The sequence below is a fragment of the Daphnia pulex genome, chromosome 5 (genome assembly GCF_021134715.1).
Source record: "Daphnia pulex isolate KAP4 chromosome 5, ASM2113471v1".
NCBI lineage: Eukaryota > Metazoa > Arthropoda > Branchiopoda > Diplostraca > Daphniidae > Daphnia > Daphnia pulex.
The window spans coordinates 152,492-171,033 of NC_060021.1; the positions used below are offsets into that span (position 1 = coordinate 152,492).

An 18,542-nucleotide genomic window follows, 5' to 3' on the forward strand; every position below is an offset into this window, starting at 1 on the left:
AAGGTTACGTTCGTTTCAGTCTCGTTGTCGTAATTTATCCATTATTGCTATTCAAAATGACCACAATTAAACCATGATGCACCGCTGTATTTTTAGTATTACTTATACCCCTTAGACAATACTTCTCATTCTGTTTCATCAGTTTTCCGATAACTCACGATCCCACTTTCAAGAAAATGTCGGATAGAGCTCAAGAGGAGTTTAACACCTTAATTACTTGCCTGGTGTGCACAAACACTTTTAACGAGACTGAAAATTCGCCTCGTACTCTTCCATGTGGACACATATTTTGCCTGAATTGTCTTGAGGTAAAATGGAATTCATTAAAAAAGTTATTTTCTGTTGCAATCGAAATGTATGCTTGTGCTTGCAAAGGAGAATTCTAAAACACCTTTTTTTTTCAAATGTGCTATCACATTAATTTATATTACGAATATATTTTGTTAGTGGAAGAAATCGGTATAATAGGCGATATAGATGTTTTTCCAATCAAAAAGTAGTAGTCTAATCTTTTATTCGACTACATTTTAGTTGGAATAACATCTATAATGCAATAATGAATACTGACCCCTAAATTGTGTAGATCGAATAAAAAATAATAAGTACCCAATGTTCAATATTCCTTTAAAATTCGTTGAAAAATTTCCACTACTTGGATTTTTATTTATAGATAATTCTTCATTTTATTCCATTTCTGCGTAGAAATTAAGATGCAAGTAGTAGAAATATTTTAACATGTTTTAAGTAATATTCTACATTAATGAGGGTTCGGTATTTATATGTCGTTAATAATTTTTCGCCTTTTATTAGAGAATTTGTATTATAAATCATCTGGGGGGGAAGGAATTGACTTGCCCACTTTGCAAAAAGGATCATTCAATTACTTCTTCTATAAGAGAATCTACGTTGGAATCGTCTCAGACGTTGTACCTTGTGAAATTCCCAAGGGTGGTGGCACCCGCTGCTACAGACAGTAGTTATTTTTTCATTTATTTTATAACTCAAAATAACAATACATTACATTTACAGCAGCAGTAAGACCATCAAATCTTAACATTGAGCAACCTATCCTGCGTCCCCCCCCCGTGGAGGATATAACCCCGCTACTCAATTACCCCACCCGTGGCCAATGTATGTTAATGGACGCTGAGCCTGGAGACCAAGCAATGCCATCTGTAGGGAGGGCCCGCGGTCATCTCGGTACAATAAGTGATTCGTCGAGGCTATCTCTACGTAGAACACGCGGACGAGGGGAACCATTTGCGGAACCTACGCCAAGTAACAAACAAATTCAACAATAACGGCACGGTCAATAAAATGAATTTTTTTTTTAGGATATTCTCCGTATTCTCGAGTGAATTTGTCGAGAAGGATGAATTCCCCACCATCGGCCAGAAAATCGAAGGCACCTTCTTCAAGCCCGTCTCCACGTGCGGGATCACCAAATCCGGGACCGTTTAGACGATCCCTGTCACCTAGGCCAGGCCCATCTACCCGATCGACGTCCCCAAGACCAGGACCCTCTAGAAGATCGTGGTCGCCACCAAAAAAAAATTATGGGGGGGCGGAGAAATACTCTACTGTGAAGGAGGAACTACGTGGGAAAATGACGAAGAAATCTGATAAGACAACTATTTCAAGTAATCAAATTTAACTAAAGTTTTCGCAATGCATACAGGGGAAATGTGGAAATTCTAATTCGTGCAAAAATGTTTTTCATAGAGAAAAACGATAAGGAAACCAAGGATTTCTTCCTGTGCAACATCCGACACGATTTCTCTACCGACGAACCCTATTATGCCCCAGAATTTTTTTATTGGGATACTCTGGAAGAAAACGGCCTCGGTTGGCGAAAAAATGTCGTTGTCAATTACTTAGACAACAAAGAAAGCGTACATGAAAAGCTGGTACAGCTGTACCCACGTCTCCGTGAGTGCCAACAAAAATATTACATCTGTGTAACAAGGGGGGGACGAAGCCAAGAGTTAAGAATGGTTAATGTGGGCCCAGCTTCTGGAACAACTATTACTGTAATATTTTACACCCAATTTTTTTGCCTTTCAGCTGTTAATATCTATTTTCTTATGCTAGCAATTACCAAAAACCCTGTACCTCGTCCCCATGGTAAGGGATATCAGCGTGGAAGGCGTCGCGGAAGAAGTCCGCGAAGAAGATCTGAAATGTGAATACTGCAGGAACAACTTCACAATGGCGGAGTGGGATGATCACTTGGAGGGGATATGTCGGCGAGATGGTCGGCAACAAAGCAATTACTTTTCTACTAACAAAAAAGAATTAAAAAACTTAATTTTCGTTCTTCAGGTAGCAATAGAGAATCACAAAACAGGAATATAGACGAAGAATTTGAGGATTTGTGGGATGAAGAATACTAAAACATTTCTATAATGAAATAAAATAAACAGGCAGATAAATAAAATTGTGAATGCAAAAATTAGTCATTTCCTTATTAAAGAAGTGATCAAAAAATACTTAATAAAAAACTTTGTTGACATTGCAATGAAGTGTCAAATGGATTTACTGAAGGCGGGATATCCTAATGAACAAAAAAATAGAAGGGAAAAATACAAGCTGTAATGGTAAAAGTTGTTCGCAGTCCTATTTGCAATGCTAAAAGTTGTTCTCAGTCCATCTAATTGTAAAAGGTTGCACGTGGTGTAAATTGAATTGTAAAAAGTATCCAAATCCTATACCAATTGTAAAAGGTTAGTCACAGTAGAAATGGAATCGTAAAGTGTTGCAGTAATTGAAAAAGGTTTTTCGCAGTCCTAACCTAACTGCAATAGTTGTTCGCAGTACTATGTTAATAGTAAAAAGTTGAAGTTCTATTTACATTAGATTAAAATGTCCCTAATGAACTTTCAAAATACAACAGAAAATTTCAAACAGTTATTTTGTAATTGTAAATCTTGTCCGCAGTACTAATTGTTAAAAGTATTAGTCCAATTTCAGTTCGCAAAGGTTATTCGCAGTCTCTACACAACAGCAATGTTCTCAATGATTTGTAGTTGACAAAAGGGGTAGGTCTCAACGGAAAAGAAATTTAAAAAATGGGCACTACCCCAGCATCTGGGTGCCGGTGCCCATACCATTCAGCAAAATCCGACTTAACAATAAAAAAAATACAGTAGAGCACACAATAATCCATTTGGTATCCAGGGCAAAAACACAAACAAAGAAATTTCAAAAATGGGCACTACCCCAGCTAGCCCATACAATTCAGCCAAATCCGACTTCACAATAAAAAAAAAAAAACACATTTGAGCTCACAATAATCCATTTGGTATCCAAAGCTAAAAACACGAAAAAGAAATTTAAAAAAAAAAATTCAGCACCTCCTCTCTGGTGCTCTGCGACCACGCGACTGAACATGTGAGAAACAGAATTTGGCTTTAAAGCGTTTGTGCAGCGGTGGCGCGCTATGCTTATCGGAAGCATACTACTAGCGCCACTGGCCTGAAAAGAACTGTTTCCCTTCTAGTAAAAAATTCAATTGCAGTAATTAGACATTTAAATTTACGTAATTGTGACACCAATCACGCAAAAATTTTGTAGGCATTAGATTTAAAAAATAAATCTCTTTAAAATGGATCACATTTGCAGGCCTAACAAGAAGCGAATTTGGTGGCCGTTTTTACGAGTGCCCGACGGCCTTGTATACATGTAGATCCCCACCCAACGTGAACAGTAAAGCGTCCGGTTTGTTTGTTTACGTTTAAAAGCAAAGTAAGTTATAATAATGGTTTAGACAAACAAATTGGTTATTTTACACATTTTTTGGTATGCCTCAAGTTCATAGAAATGTAGAATTTCAATTTTTGAGTGTGATCTACCGCAATTGACAAAAATTTCTTACTGAAATATTTTCCTTTTCCTTTTTAGATGCCTGGAGAAGTTAAAATGTAAGACGAAACTGAGACTTTCACATTCCAGGCCAAGATTGCTCAGCTTATGAGCTTGATTATCAACACCTTCTATAGTTTATCTCCAACTCCTCAAATGCCCTAGACAAGATCCGTTATGAATCCCTGACTGACCCAAGCAAGTTGGACAGCGGTAAGGATCTTAAAATCAAGATTGTCCCCAACAAGGATGACTGTAGTCTCACTCTCATGTAAATGTAAGTTGAGAAATTTAGTTCCTCCTATTTGAACACAAATTTGACTGTTCTGTTTTTCTTTAGTGGTATCGGCATGATCAAGGCTGATTTGGTTAAAAACTTGGGTACTATTGCCAAGTCTGGAACTAAAGCTTTCATGGAAGCCCTCTCTGCCGGAGCTGACATCTCCATGATTGGTCAGTTTGGTGTGGGTTTCTACTCTGCTTACGGAAAAGAAAGAAAAAAAGAAAGAAGAAGAAGAGATTGAAAAAGAGAATCCAGCACACACACAGCACAGTGCAGCTCACTGTGTCATCAATGACCAAGCAAAAAGGGAAAATGAGAAAACCCTCCAGCACCAGCAGCAGCAGCAGCCCTGGCCACACAGCTTGTCTCACAAGAGCACAGCACCTGGTAGTTCCATTTTTCCCCCTTCAGTCGAACCCACAGTCGAACCAGGCCTTTATTTTCTCCTTGATCTCTTATTCTCCTCCATCCTCCTGCGCAATTCTCTCCATTTGTCTGTGTACATAATAGCCGACAGCATCTCTTTCAATAGGCCTAGACATATAATAATAAACCGCGCTGTTGTACTACACAAGGTTTTCAATTGTCTGCTATATTATTGCCATCATCGAACTGATCTCTGCCCAGCAGAGTACAACTGCGCGATGCCTATCGCTATACACGTCCAATAATAAATATAATAACCCCCTCGACCTTGTTTTATGGAATCTCCCTTCAACCCCCACAGCGAAAGTCGGGCGTTCCAATTTTCTTACTCTAAAATCTATGGCCATCAGAGAATAAGAAATGTTAAGCTTATTCTTTCCATGGTTATGATTTCGACCCTCTTCAACTTTTATTTGTTGGGTCTATGAAGTATACCCTCCCTTCGTATATGATATAGACGAGACCCTTTGAGGCGCTGGCATGAAACAATTTGTATATGGCAGGCGGGGTAGAAACAGAATAGTAAAAAAAAGAGCCTTAAATATAACACAGATGTAGTATAACTTCAAGGGGTGTTATTATATGATATGATATGTACGGTAGCCGGCATCACGACAAGATTCGGCGGCTGATTTCGTCAAAACATCACACAGGGAAATTCGGTGGTTTTTTCGAGAGAGAGAAATAGATCGCCGAGGAATAAAATTTATCAAATCGACCCTTGAGGGTGAACGAGGGGAAGAACAATATATACATTTCACATATATATATAAGAAACAAGCCGCCGAATCACAAAAGAAGAGATATAGACAAGTCAAGCATTCTACTGGAAGTCGTAGATATATAGGCAAACTCGGTAAGCTCCGACATCCGACTGAATTTCATTGAAAATGCATTGATGTTTTGTGACTCAAGAGTCACTCTGCCATATTAAATCAAACAGAGATTGGCTATATGACAAATTTAATCGCTTATATTGGTTGTTCCGACTTCCGACTGTTGCTGCTGGATGACGACATCCATCTCATCTGCTATTGAGGGATCAAAATAAATATTTGAAAAAACAACCAACAAAGAGAACAGCGTCGTTTTCTTTTGTTTATCCACTCTCACGAAATATACAAATGAATACTTTAGGGGGAAGATGATGATGATCGTCAAAAGATTAAGGATCATTATATAACCGCGGTTATATTACGAGTCGTTCATTTTTCTTTTTCAATTTCGTCCATGAATATTTAAAAAACACCAACTTTATTTTCATGTTGATGAAATAATCGTCTCTCTATACGATATGACATAACCATCAAGTAAAATACCCCTATAACGCTATTATATCTTGGGCGATCCATACCTATATCCGATCGATAGACACAGCGCAGTTTTGGATGTTTTTGCTACGGTGATGATGAAGGTATCGTCTCTCTCTTTTTAATTAAAAACGAGCGGCGCTATCACAGATGAGAGAGGGGGGGGGGAATAGATAACATTCTCCGAAAGACTCTTGTCTCCATCACGATGGGGAATATAAACATAAACACACGTAAGAAGTGGACGTCAAAGTAGATGTTTGACCCGTACACATCAACTGATTGCCATCTGATCTCTCCGCACCGTCACAGCGTGCGCAGCAGTTGTTGCCCTATTGTCGAGCTCATCTTATTATGACGCGCAAGTTCTTCAGCCATCAATTCGAAGGCATACGAGAAGAACCCAGAAATAAAAATAACACGAAATGAGAGGAGAGAGAGGAAAAAAGTGAGGGGGGAATGAAAAGAAATCGACAAATTAGGAATTGAAATGGTGTTTGATGCTGTCGTCGTTTGGGGTGGGCTATAGTCACTCGATTCCATCCGGGGTAGCAATCATCATTTTTTTCTTACGCTTTCTTGCGCTTTTTTAAATATAGGATTAAATAATACGCTCAAATTGAGCGCGTATCGCGGAAGAAGCTGCATTCAAACTGGCTATAAAGGGGGTGGAGATGTGGCATGAAGTAATTATTTTGACCGCTAGGTGGCTGCCATTTTTATATTGAACTTTTTTGGGATTATATATTGAACTTTTGGGGGGTTTTATATTGATTTTTTTTTGCTTTTTATATCAACTTTTTGTTTTTTATATTATACTCTTTTTGCTTTTAATATAATACATTTTCAGTTTTTATATTGAATTTTTTTTATATATATATTGAATATTTTTTTATATATATTGACTTTTTTTTGGGTTTTATATTGACTTTTTTTGCTTTTTATATCAACTTTTTTTTTTATATTACACTCTTTTTGGTTTTTATGTAACACTTTTTTCAGTTTATTTATTCTTTTCTGTTTTATATAATGATATTTTGAAAATCATTATTATATGGAAAAAGTGGCGGTTTTGGGCTTCCATATGTTTATTGTTGATTGAATCACTCACAGTTTCACCACAGACTAAGAATAGAAAGACCACGATCGTCCCTATAGGGCTGAGAGGAACCGTCTTGGATCATGCTCGTGGCTCCCGCTGCGGCGCTGCGATCGATTTAGAGGAGACTTTTCGGTGAATTTTCCTTTATCCCTACTGATTAGAGTCTTCACACACCTTAATTTTAAAAATTGACTTTTTGTGCTAAGTTTTTACTTTTTACTTTGTTATTTTGTTCGTGATTTCTTGATTATGTAATAAAAATTTCAAATAGATTGGTTTATTTATTTGTGCCTTAAAAAATTGGTTTTTTAGACACCCTTTCTCGCTTATTTTGTGACGAATAATAATGAATCGTGAAACGCTGGATTCTTGTGTCGTTTGGAATTCAGGATAATTTAGGCGCCAAATGAATAGTCTATTAGTCCAGCGTTTCACGATTCATTATTATTCGTCACAAAATAAGCGAGAAAGGGTGTCTAAAAAACCAATTTTTTAAGGCACAAATAAATAAACCAATCTATTTGAAATTTTTATTACATAATCAAGAAATCACGAACAAAATAACAAAGTAAAAAGTAAAAACTTAGCACAAAAAGTCAATTTTTAAAATTAAGGTGTGTGAAGACTCTAATCAGTAGGGATAAAGGAAAATTCACCGAAAAGTCTCCTCTAAATCGATCGCAGCGCCGCAGCGGGAGCCACGAGCATGATCCTCATTGGCTGTATAGGAGAAAGTCGTCTTTCTATTCTTAGTCTGTGGTTTCACTTTCACTTGAATAGAATCTTGATTCTTGAATAATGTGTTTGTTGGGTTTCTGAATTGTAGTCTGCAATCTACAATCACGCACATTGCCAGATTGCAACAAATGAGTAAAATTGGTTACTTACAAAACAAAATGGAATACAATTAATAAAAATGTTACAAATGATGGCCCATCGGTATCAATCAAAATACATTTAGCATGTTAGATTTTTAACAATCTTTCTTTATTTAACGTCGCCATTATGAAGAATTAAGAATTGCATAGCAAACAATTATGAAAGACACGGAGAATACCGAATCGGGAATAAGATTTTTCGAATTACAAAAATTGTTAAGACGAAGAACTCGAGCTGTTGGTTCTCCTGCGGAACTGTCTCTTTCTGTTCTCCTGTAACGATCGAAACACTATTGGATCTTGATCCCTTTCTTGCGTTGGTCTTTCGACATCATCATCTTCTGACGACGATGTCTTTAAGGTGAGTTTTACTGGAAAACAACGAGTGTACAACTGAGACGGCAGTTCTAATTTTGAGGACTCGTCCAAGTTGTTGAATTGAATTCCACTAGGTCCAGCAACTGGTTCCTCGGCATCGGACGAGGAAGAACTTGACGGTGTGGAGACTGAGTCGATTTCAAACGATTCTTCATTTTCAGAACTCGCTGGAGAACTCGATTGCGAGGTACTGTATTCATTATCATCACCATGATCGGAATCGTCTTCCTCATCCTCATCATCTTCATCCTCTGAATCAGTTGTTTCTTCTTCTCCTGAACTGATCCAGGAGGAACGCTCCACTAAGAGATCGAAAAAGGCCAACATCTTTTTGTCTTCATCCGTCGTTCGGAAATTGGGGCTAGGAGCAAGAATCATCTAGGAAAAAAATTGTAAAAGAAATAATTACACGAGTCGAATGAAAATGACCAAATAAAAAGTAAACTAACGTTGCAATCTCTTGTTAATCGGCTCAACCGTTTCCGAGGTTTCGGGTCTTCCGCCGATGATCGGTCAAGGCCTCCTGATGATCCAGGGAAAGCAAACGGAGTCCAGATCTGTTAGAAATTTAGAAAAATACATTTAAAACCAAATCTTTATCGTAATTTAGGAGCTTAGATTACCTTAATCATTTTTTCTACTCCACACGAAGCCAATGAACAGGTGAGGGAATTGTATCGGACATGATTGACTACGGAACGATGTCCTTTCAATACCATGTGTGCATTTTGAACAACGTGATTATCATCATCTTCACTTGTTGTAGGGATTCTCCAGATGTAAATATTGTGGTCATCCGAGCCTGAAATGGCGTACTCGTCCCTGTCGCCAGCAAAGCAACAGCTTTTCATAGTACAGGCGTTGTTGTAGTCTTCGGCACGTAGTTGAATTTCTCCTTCTCGGTAGAGGTAATAGATTTTAGGCGGTTCCCTTCTTCGTAGACAAAGGAGTCGGTCACCCAACGAGTTGAATCGGACACTCATTGCTCCTTTCTCATTGGGATAACGGTGAAGGCACCTTGTTAATTAGAAAGTTAATACATTTCGCAAATAAATATAAAATGTTTCATGCAATACGTTAATGGATTACGTAGATCCCACAATTCTGGGCCGTCTTTGGCACTGGCGGAGGCCACAAGTCTTCCTTCAATTGGGTGAAACATGATTGAATGAAAAGGAGATCGCTTGGAAGCGAGGATTGTCTCTGCTGACACGCTGCATCGCATGTCAAAGACTCTTAATTTCCCATCGTCGCACGCTGTAGCAAAGATATTTTGACTGCCAGGTTGCAAGGATATGCTGTACACAGGCTTTTCATGAAGGAAATAGTCAACAGGTTTGGCTCTAGAAAACAAACAGAATAATTATAGTATTCTTCAGTGTTTTGTTGAATTAAAAACTTGCAATTTTGTGTCATGGATTATGGTCTGCAAATCATTTCCACCCGAAAATATCCTTTGATTGTCCTGACTAATGGCTAAACAAAATACATTTGAACCATGTTCAGCTTCCATGGTAATGGGTTTGCTCTTCTGGTGATTATTAAAGGCTTCTGAAATGGACCATAGCAATACTCTCCTATCATCACTCCCTGAATGAAAACAAACCATTAAAAAAGAATTCTATGAGGCGAAATTTTTTATTAAAAAACCAGAAACAAAGATGGTCCCGTCGTCTGAAAATTCTACGGCATTCACACAACCATAATGAGCAAGCAAATCCTTTTTGAACAAGGAACAAGACTTTTCACACCAGTCCGCAAATATACCATCACTAATTTCACTACCTATCAAATTTCGAGTTACAAACCGATCAACGAGACTGTATTTTCTTTTAGACCGCAACATTTTCACACGTGTCTTTTAATTCAATTTTAGACACAAAATCCGAATAAGAAATAAGATTTGAGAACCTAAACAGTTGCAGACGACTTAAAGCAAATTTGCGAATGCCAATTTTATTTTTCGGGGATTTAAAACAACAATATTATTCTCGAATAATTTCATTAATTATATCTAAATTTTTCAAATAAATTTAATTTAAAAATAAACTGCTAAACAAATTATTCAAATCATATTGACAAATTACACATTTGTTGGATACGGAATGGCAACGTGGGGAGTCCAAGCTTGATTCGAAATTTCTATTACATTTTCTGAAAGGAAAGCAACAGCTTTGGCGGTTATCTAGAGAAGTAGACAAAGTGTTTTAGTGTTCTGTCTCCCATGGACGTATTTTACTTGATAAGTTAGCTTTTTTTAATTGGACTGAAAATGGGAGACAATTACGAATGGGAACTCAGCAAAGAAAACATTCAGCCATTAAAGCATGGAAGAAATATCGGCAGCTTGTTGACAGCCCTAACCGTCGGTGAAGATCATGCCAAGCATCAACGAAATGAACAGCGAAAGTATTGACCTTTAAACACATTTACTAGTTTTCAGAAATTGTAATTTCATTGATTGTGTAGGGCTATGGAACTTGACATCATGGCTTATGATGGCTCAGATCCACTTGAACTGTGGAGCCGATACATCCAGTGGGTGGAAGAAAATTATCCACAGGGTGGCAAGGAGAGTGATTTGCAGATGGTGCTGGAACAGTGCCTTGAAAAGCTGAGAGACTCAACTCAATACCAGTCTGATCCTCGCTTACTCGAGATATATCTACGCTACTTGGATCTGACTGAGAACAATGCAGAATGGTACAACCAACTCTATGGTGCTGGCTATTTTCACAAATTGGCCAGTTTTTATATTCATTGGGCTGAGACATTGGAGGCTTGTTCCAATTTTAAAGAAGGGACCCGAATCTACATGCTAGGTCTGCAAAATAAAGCAGAGCCTCTTATCAAACTGGAAGAAAATTTTAAACATTATCAAGTATGCTTTCCAAAAATTTCATATTAGACTTTTCACTAATTAATTTCCTCTCACCATTTCAGGCTCGAGTGGCCAGTGCCCTTTTCAAAACAATGACCAACCCTGTTCCCTTGGACGAGAACAATGAGCCAAGCCGTAACGCCTTCGGGGAATTGGAGACGGAAAGCAAAGCCCCAAGCATTCGTTCAGGAACAACTGTACGGAAATTTCAAAACAATCGTCTTTTACCACCAGCATCGACTGTTTCCAAAGGAAACAACAAGCCCATCTTTATTTTAGACGACGAAAACAATCCTGGTGGTGGGACTCAATCAACGCTCATCAGTTCCAAAGTAGCTCTCCCCATTCAGTCGGTGATGAAGGCGGAAAATTCGCTCAAACCAACCAAATGGACTGAAGCCCAGTCGGTAGTCAACGAAGTTGTTCCGGCTATTCCCGCTCAACCCAGCTTTCAGGTCACTCATTTTTAAATATCCATGTTTATTATTCCATCTGCTTAAACATTTAATTCTATCTCAGGTTCATGTGGATGATGACATTCCATTGCCGTCTAGTCAGCGCAAAGCGACCGACGGTTTCAGTGGAGCGCTAAAGGACAAGTCGGCCGCGCCAACCAAATTGAACCCTCAGACGCTGTTTGAGCGTGAAAACCCCAAAGTCAAATTGATGTGCGATCTCAATAAGATCACGGTAGGCCACCGGGAATTCAGTTTTGAAGAGATTCGACGTCAGTGCTACGAGCGCTCCGGCCGTTATCCCACTGTAGCTGCAGCCCAAACGGAAACGCCAGTCACCCCAATCTCTTCCGCCGCGCTCCTGAACGTCCGGTCCAAAGAAAAGAGCTTGAAGAATCGAACACCATCCGATGTTTCTGCCATCACCCCAAAAGCTAAAACTCCCAAAATTGTTGCACCACCACCGCCGCTCAAACCCAACGAAAAATGGCATTGCGACATTGAGGCGTTGTACCCGGGGGGTCGGGAGTTGAGCTTTGAACAGTTGCGCGCTCAATATTACGCAGCCAGAGCAGTCCCTTCTAAACCGACTGTTACTCAATCGCCCGTACCAGAAGCCCCTCCAGTTGAAGTGCAAATCTCCGCATTGGCTTTGTCGGAGCAGAATCCTGCATTGCCATCTGATCCTATTCCTATTCTACCTTGTGAACCGAAGAAAGATGCACCTACTACACGCGAAATTTCGGTTCAAACTGATTTGTTTGGATTGGATTTTGATATCCAGTTGGTACCCCGTCGAAGAGTGGCTAGTCCACCCTGCAAGGTACCCTCACCTCGTCCAGTGGAACAAAACAGCCCAACTGGTGGGAGCGGATCCTCTCCAACTGTCAACACTAAACAAGCTCTTTCAAGTGTCAAGAGTTGGTTCAACGCCAGCGTTCTCCTGCCAGAACCGAAAACTGAGCCCAAACCGGCCAGAAAGTCCCTATTTTCTATTTTCAAAGATCCTTCGATGGTTGACGTCCCCGACGAAAGTGCTCCCGTCTCCAAATCTTCATTGCCGAAACCATTTGCCGTGTTCACCGAACCGGAGGAAGCGGCCATTCAACCCAAACGCTTCACCATTATGGATGAGAACGCTCCATTCGACCAAGAGAACGTCGTTTCTCACGCCCCGTCAGTGCCAAAGGTTCGCAAACCGCTGTCTGCCATTGTTTCCATCATGCCAACCTGTCAAGAGAATCCGATTCCGGAAGAGGACAATTTCAAAGAGAATGTCCCGCCTGCCTCTCACGTCCAGGAGCCTGTCGTCAAGAGACAACTGAGTGGCATCTTGGTCCCTTCTATCGACATCCCATGTGATCCTGCCGGTCTGGTGGAAGAAGACATGAACACGGAAGAGGAGGAGGAGCCAGGAGCCGTAGTCCAACCTCCTCATCCCTCGTCTGGTGTCAGTCGAGCTCTTTTTGCCGGAGACGAGGATGAACAGACACGCCATTATTGCGTCCAGTTAAATGACGATGTCGATTTCACCGTTCCTTCCGCCATGGCTTTTGCCAATAACCTTCGCATCCAGAGCACTCCGCTTCTGACTTCTCGACAGCAGCAACCTCTGGCAGCCGTAGAAGAAGCCACTTTTAATTTGCCTCGAGGTCGAGCACTTCAGGCCAGCGCGGAATCTACTGGCATCGCAGTTTCAGTCGCTGCTCCGGCCGCTTCGTCTAGGACTTTGAGGGGATTGAGTCCCATCGATGAAAGATCTCGAGAATATTATTCCTCCTCCGGCAGCAGTGCTGGAACCACTGGATTGGCTCATCAAAGTCGCTTGAGTGTCGGCCGCAGCCTTCACTGTACCGATGTTGCCCGCATCTATCCGCCGCATTTCGATCCTTTTGATATGGATCACCGCAACACTCAACTCACTCAACTGGCCATCCCACTTCACGAACGCAACGGGTTCTACCCCGTCAGCGGTCGGTTGCCGTGGTTGCGGAGCAATTCGAGCGTCCAGCTTGGCGGGAATCAGTACGTCATCAAGCAGCAAATAGGCCAAGGTGCTTATGCCAAAATCTACGAAGCCAACGAGGAAGGCCAGCGTCTTGTCCTCAAAGTCCAAGATTCCGACGGCATTTGGGAGTATTACATCACATCTGAATTACAGCGTCGATTGGCCGACTCACCAACCGTAATTTATTTCCATTTACTTAATTATTTTCCCTGTAATTACATTTTTAAAATCTTATTGCAGTCCGGCTCGGTGATGACGGTTAATTGCGGATATTTTTACGACAGCGGTAGTATTCTGGTCAACCAATACCTTCCCCATGGAACCTTGTTGGATCTCATTAATAGCTACAAATTAAAGGTAAACAATTTTAAATAAATTTGCATAAGAATAATGAAATAACCAACTTTTTTAAAAAAATATGAATAGAACACAAGTATGCCGGAATCGCTCGTGTATCACTTTAGTTTGCAGTTGCTCTCTATTGTGAGTGATATGCACGAGTGTGGCATTCTGCATGCCGACATCAAGCCGGATAATATTTTACTGCAGAGTCCTTTGACGTCCATCCTTCACTCATCCGAGAATTGGACTGCCGAGGAAGTTTTAGCTCAAGATAAACGCACCCTGAAGCTCATCGATTTCGGTCGTAGCATCGATCTGGCTCTGTATTCCGACAGGACCGCTTTCATGCACGTCTTTCAAGATGACAAATGCCCAGAAATGAGGGACGGCAAGCCGTGGAGTTACCAGGTTAAATTTTAGCCAAAATTTTTGTTAGTTCTACTTTGAACTTAATTTCATAACTTTTAATTTTCAGTTGGACTATTATGGATTGGCCACCTCTATTTACACGATGCTGATGGGAGTCCACTGCAAAATAATTTACTCAGAAGCTCAGTGGAAAGTGCCCACCTTGAAACGGTAAATTTTTTCCTTTGTTAATGTTGTGAAATGTTTATTGACAGTTGCACCGTTTTTTATCCAGTGGACATAATAGCGTTTGGCGCGATTTAACCACAACTTTGCTCAATGCCTCAGCGGGCTCAACCCTGGACTTGGAACAGTTCCGACACGCTCTGGCCACTCAATTGGTGTCTTCCATCAAGCCTCGCGAATTCAACGACAAGATGCGTGAACTCGAGCGCTATCTCGTCCATAAATAATGAAAAAGGTTTATTCACACTTTAATTCATGTTTGACGTCCTGCCCTTCTTATCATATGAAAATGAACGCCTTGTTTCCTTCCCCATACCCTGCACTTGAATTATTTACCTATCGGAAAACAAATAAATCTGATTCCAATATACTAAATTTTTCAAATATTCACACAACAAACAAAAACGAATAACCCACAAAACAAGAAACAATTTTCAGATTCTTTCAAGCAGGATCAACAGGAGTAACGGCCTTTTTCTTCATTTCTGCTATCCACTTGTGGATCTTTTCTCTCAGCTCATCATCGGGTAGTATGTCTTCCATAGTCAGAGGGGATCGGTTGAAAGGATCGCTTTGATCGCTCAGTAAATGTCTAGCGATGGTGGATCGATCGACGGTAACTCGTGACGAAGGGAGAATGACTGGATTCATCATAATGGACGACATGATGGGATCGAGGAACTCGTCCGGTGCGGAACTGATCAAATCTTCGTCCGAGGCTTTGGCGCTCGCAAGTTCAGACACTTTTTTAGCCACCAGCTGCAAGTCACCAATCAGGGCCCCTCGACCGATCCTGCTGAGCACATCCTCAGCCAATCCAAACAGCTGAGGACTATACGAGCGTCCGTCTTGTGAAACGGCCGTGCAAAACACATCGACCGAGCTCAAATGGCAATAAATCTGACAAATGCATGAAACTAATTCGGCAGGATCGAACTCGTAATCACCAACGTCTTTGACCTATAAGAAAAAGAAAATTAGTCAGAATTTCAATTTTAAAAGAAGTTACGTTACCTTAAAGTCCCGTTTTTTAGGCCCCACCAAGTGCAAGAGAAAGTAGTTGAGCATTGAGGCTACCCTGTCGACCATTGTTGAATGGACAAAGACTCCCTTGATTTCTGTCGTCATCATTTCAAGAATGCGGATCGTTTCGCGACCCATCAAATTGTGGAACCTGGCCAGCATCGTTATGTGCTGATAGGTGGCCTCCCTTTGATGGCGCTGGGGACCTGCTGGAACATTTGGCCACGAACCGTCTTCCCTCTGTTGTTGCTGCTCTTTCAGCTGGGCCATGTACGACAGTCCTTCGTCCAGCAAATAAATGGCGTCGTTGATGAGGAGATTGACAAACTGAAGGAACAAGGGCGGTTGGGCGGCTTCCATGTTGGCTTCCGCTTCCGCTGCCAGCACCCTGGCCAAAAATAAATTCATTATGTTAATTGAATTATTGAAAAGGAGGTGGAATTACTTGAACTGTCGTTGATGAAGTTTCAAACTCCAGAGGAATTTCATGGCCGCGTACATGGGCCTCCTATAGTTGAATTTCTGCTCGAAAGCCACTCCTTGGCCAGTCATTTCAATACTAGCGAAAACGTGAAGAAGAGTGCCGACAACATCGTTGGCACGGGGATGTTTCACGAAGAGAGCCGTCCTCGAACTGGGCGGAGCTGCATGGCCTCGATCCGGCGGCATCAAACCGTCCAACATTTCAGCCATTCCGGCTCTCATGTGCGGATTTTTAAGCCTGTTTGGCGATCCCATGAAAACTACAATCAAAGTCAGCAAATCGTCCAGTTGGCCTCGATCCAGCGTGCCGGGAGAGAAGCGGTTGACAAAGACAACAAAGTCCATGACGTTGGACAAACAAAATTCTGGAATGCAAGTCAACAATTCCGACGAGTGCTCCTTGTTTACGTCACAAGACGTCACGTTTGACGGATGGACACCCAACGCTGTACCACACAGCCACTTGGATGTGGCCATGATAAATTCGAACTGCATTTTCAACCATTCAGGTACTAACAAAACCGCCTGTAACAAAAATAAAGTCAGACCAACGACTATTTTAAATAAAGGTTCAATTTTTTCACCTTAAAACAAAGGTAGCTGGACATCATGACATCCATTCGTTCTTGGATTTGCTGGGCTACGGGAGTTTGGCCACTTTGTTCGGCGTCTTGGTAAGCTCTTTGAAGGCGATTGAAATTCTGGCTCATCTGCAGCATTTGACTGTGAACAGCTTTAGCGCCCAACTCCAGGGCCCGGTGGGTCATGTAAAACAGCTCAGTGGAAAATGAATAAGGAAGGCTTTTGGCTGCAGGTCGGTTCTCCTGCGTAATGAGGCACGTTTCCTTGTGCAGATCAGCAATGTGCACGCCATTGTCTTTGGTCTCTTTGGCGGTACAAAATGTCGCGTCAATTTTACTGAGACGATCGCAAGATTTCGGGTCGTCGGTAGAACAGAATGGCCGGCAGAGCTGAAGGAGCACAGCACCTAAATTGGTCATGAATCCGTCGGAAACGCAGTGGACCTGTGCTGTCATATCATGCTGGGCCCACATTTGCCCACGAGCCTTGTTTAACTCCAATACTTGCCCTAGAAAATCAACAAAAGAAAATTATTTCCACCTTTTTTAAGTTTTTTATTAAAAGGTTAAAATTACCCAGCCATTTTCGGGTGAGATTTTGAACTTCCGGTGAAGATTTAAACAAGTTATAGAATATTTTATAAACTTTGTCCATAATGCGCTCTGAGGCAGACCAAATGTTTCCTTCGGTGGTGGCGTGAACACCGGGCGGTGATCTTGAAGGTCGGTCGAAAAAGTCTGAAGGCGTTCCTGGGACGCGTGGAATGCAGGAGCACAAGAAGAGGGAACCCAGTAGAGTTTGCTCGCATTGCTTCCCAACTTTGCCTATGATATTTTCATTCAAAATTGAAATAGAAACCATGTCTTTCGCCAGCGTCGGTTGTTTGCTCAAGACCATCATGGCGTCCAATTCACTTTGATTTCCCATTAGCAGGTGCATGTTGGTCAGCTTGGTTTTTAAGCTGGCAAATAAAGGTAAAAACACCTCTGTAACACCGGCAGGATTTTCGGGTGCTAGAAGGTGTTGTACAAAACTGTCTAGAAATGTAGAGGTGTCTTCAGAGGAGAAGGCGAGCAGTTGAAGAAAATCTTCATGCAGATTTTGCTCAGGAAACAATTCTGGTTGAGAGAATGCCAAGTCCAGGTTGACAAAGATGGTTTTTCTTACATCATGAATCTCTGGCTCATCACCATGGGTAAGAGAGCGCTCATAACACTGGAATAGATAATTAACCAACGAATGCTGCAGTCCAACGGCATACTCGAGAACAGCTTGGTCCAGTGCTGTCTGATCGAAACATTCTTGATTTAAGGCTTTGGACAAGTCCTTCATATAGAATAATGTGGAATTTTTCATTTGCTGAGGTTTGAGTGTGAGCCTAAACACATTTTCAGCAAATTCATTGAACCTGCCATTCTCTTGCTTAGGAATATTGTGACAATCTTGTCTTGGTGCATCTGAAACCGACGTTACGTTAGGGTTTCCAACTTCTTTGCTGAATAATGCGAGGAAGGGATTGTTATCCGTCATTTTATACAGATTCTTGGTATTAGCGCCTGTTGCAATAACATTTGTTAAATTCCTTTCAAATACATAGGATTTTTCACAAGAAAATTTATACCGCAAATTTATCCAAGGTGTCTTAATATTTTTCAATTTGTGAAAATGATTAGCAATGCAAAAATATGTTTATTTTGTTTTCATTGATGTGATCAGCTGACTGACGTTTCCCAGATGTCTTCTGCTACGGTTTTCTCGAAATTTCTATTTTTTTCTTGCCAGTCACGAAAAAATGTAAAAACAAATAAGAAGGTTAATGAAAAAATTATTTTAAATAATAATTTTCTGTTTCAAATTTAGATAATAATCTTGGACATGAATAAAATGTATATTTTTCTTGAATTCTTTTTAAAAGCATGGGAAATCTGGTTGATTA

General features: G+C 40.8%; 3 protein-coding genes and 1 long non-coding RNA gene across 5 annotated transcripts; 2 read left to right on the plus strand and 2 right to left on the minus strand.

Annotated features, from left to right (window-relative positions):
- The first annotated feature begins 3,495 nt into the window (after positions 1-3,495).
- LOC124194929 lies at positions 3,496-4,715 on the plus strand. Its single transcript, XR_006875085.1, has 3 exons — positions 3,496-3,744; positions 3,901-4,138; positions 4,202-4,715. It is a non-coding gene; the product is annotated as an uncharacterized LOC124194929 (long non-coding RNA).
- Positions 4,716-7,947: 3,232 nt separating this feature from the next.
- Positions 7,948-10,190, minus strand: LOC124194905 (DDB1- and CUL4-associated factor 5-like). The gene is made up of 6 exons (XM_046589298.1): positions 9,889-10,190; positions 9,642-9,828; positions 9,315-9,581; positions 8,862-9,255; positions 8,688-8,795; positions 7,948-8,616 (listed from the first exon to the last, which is right to left on the minus strand). The coding sequence occupies exons 1-6, from the start codon at positions 10,082-10,084 to the stop codon at positions 8,077-8,079; spliced, it is 1,692 nt and encodes a 563-aa protein (XP_046445254.1). The 5' UTR covers positions 10,085-10,190; the 3' UTR covers positions 7,948-8,076.
- A 179-nt stretch (positions 10,191-10,369) lies between these two features.
- Positions 10,370-14,904, plus strand: LOC124194896. 2 transcript variants are annotated; one of them, XM_046589286.1, is made up of 8 exons: positions 10,371-10,647; positions 10,708-11,119; positions 11,182-11,574; positions 11,639-13,759; positions 13,823-13,939; positions 14,009-14,332; positions 14,400-14,503; positions 14,568-14,904. In XM_046589286.1, the coding sequence occupies exons 1-8, from the start codon at positions 10,511-10,513 to the stop codon at positions 14,743-14,745; spliced, it is 3,786 nt and encodes a 1,261-aa protein (XP_046445242.1). In that variant the 5' UTR covers positions 10,371-10,510; the 3' UTR covers positions 14,746-14,904. The 2 variants fall into 2 exon arrangements, with proteins under 2 accessions (XP_046445241.1, XP_046445242.1); XM_046589285.1 differs by having other exon boundaries at positions 10,370-10,647; positions 11,639-13,939.
- LOC124194898 (ubiquitin conjugation factor E4 A-like) lies at positions 14,739-18,358 on the minus strand. Its single transcript, XM_046589289.1, has 6 exons — positions 18,228-18,358; positions 17,182-18,162; positions 16,609-17,114; positions 15,987-16,549; positions 15,533-15,929; positions 14,739-15,478 (listed from the first exon to the last, which is right to left on the minus strand). The coding sequence occupies exons 2-6, from the start codon at positions 18,134-18,136 to the stop codon at positions 14,963-14,965; spliced, it is 2,937 nt and encodes a 978-aa protein (XP_046445245.1). The 5' UTR covers positions 18,137-18,162; positions 18,228-18,358; the 3' UTR covers positions 14,739-14,962.
- Between the last annotated feature and the right edge of the window lie 184 nt (positions 18,359-18,542).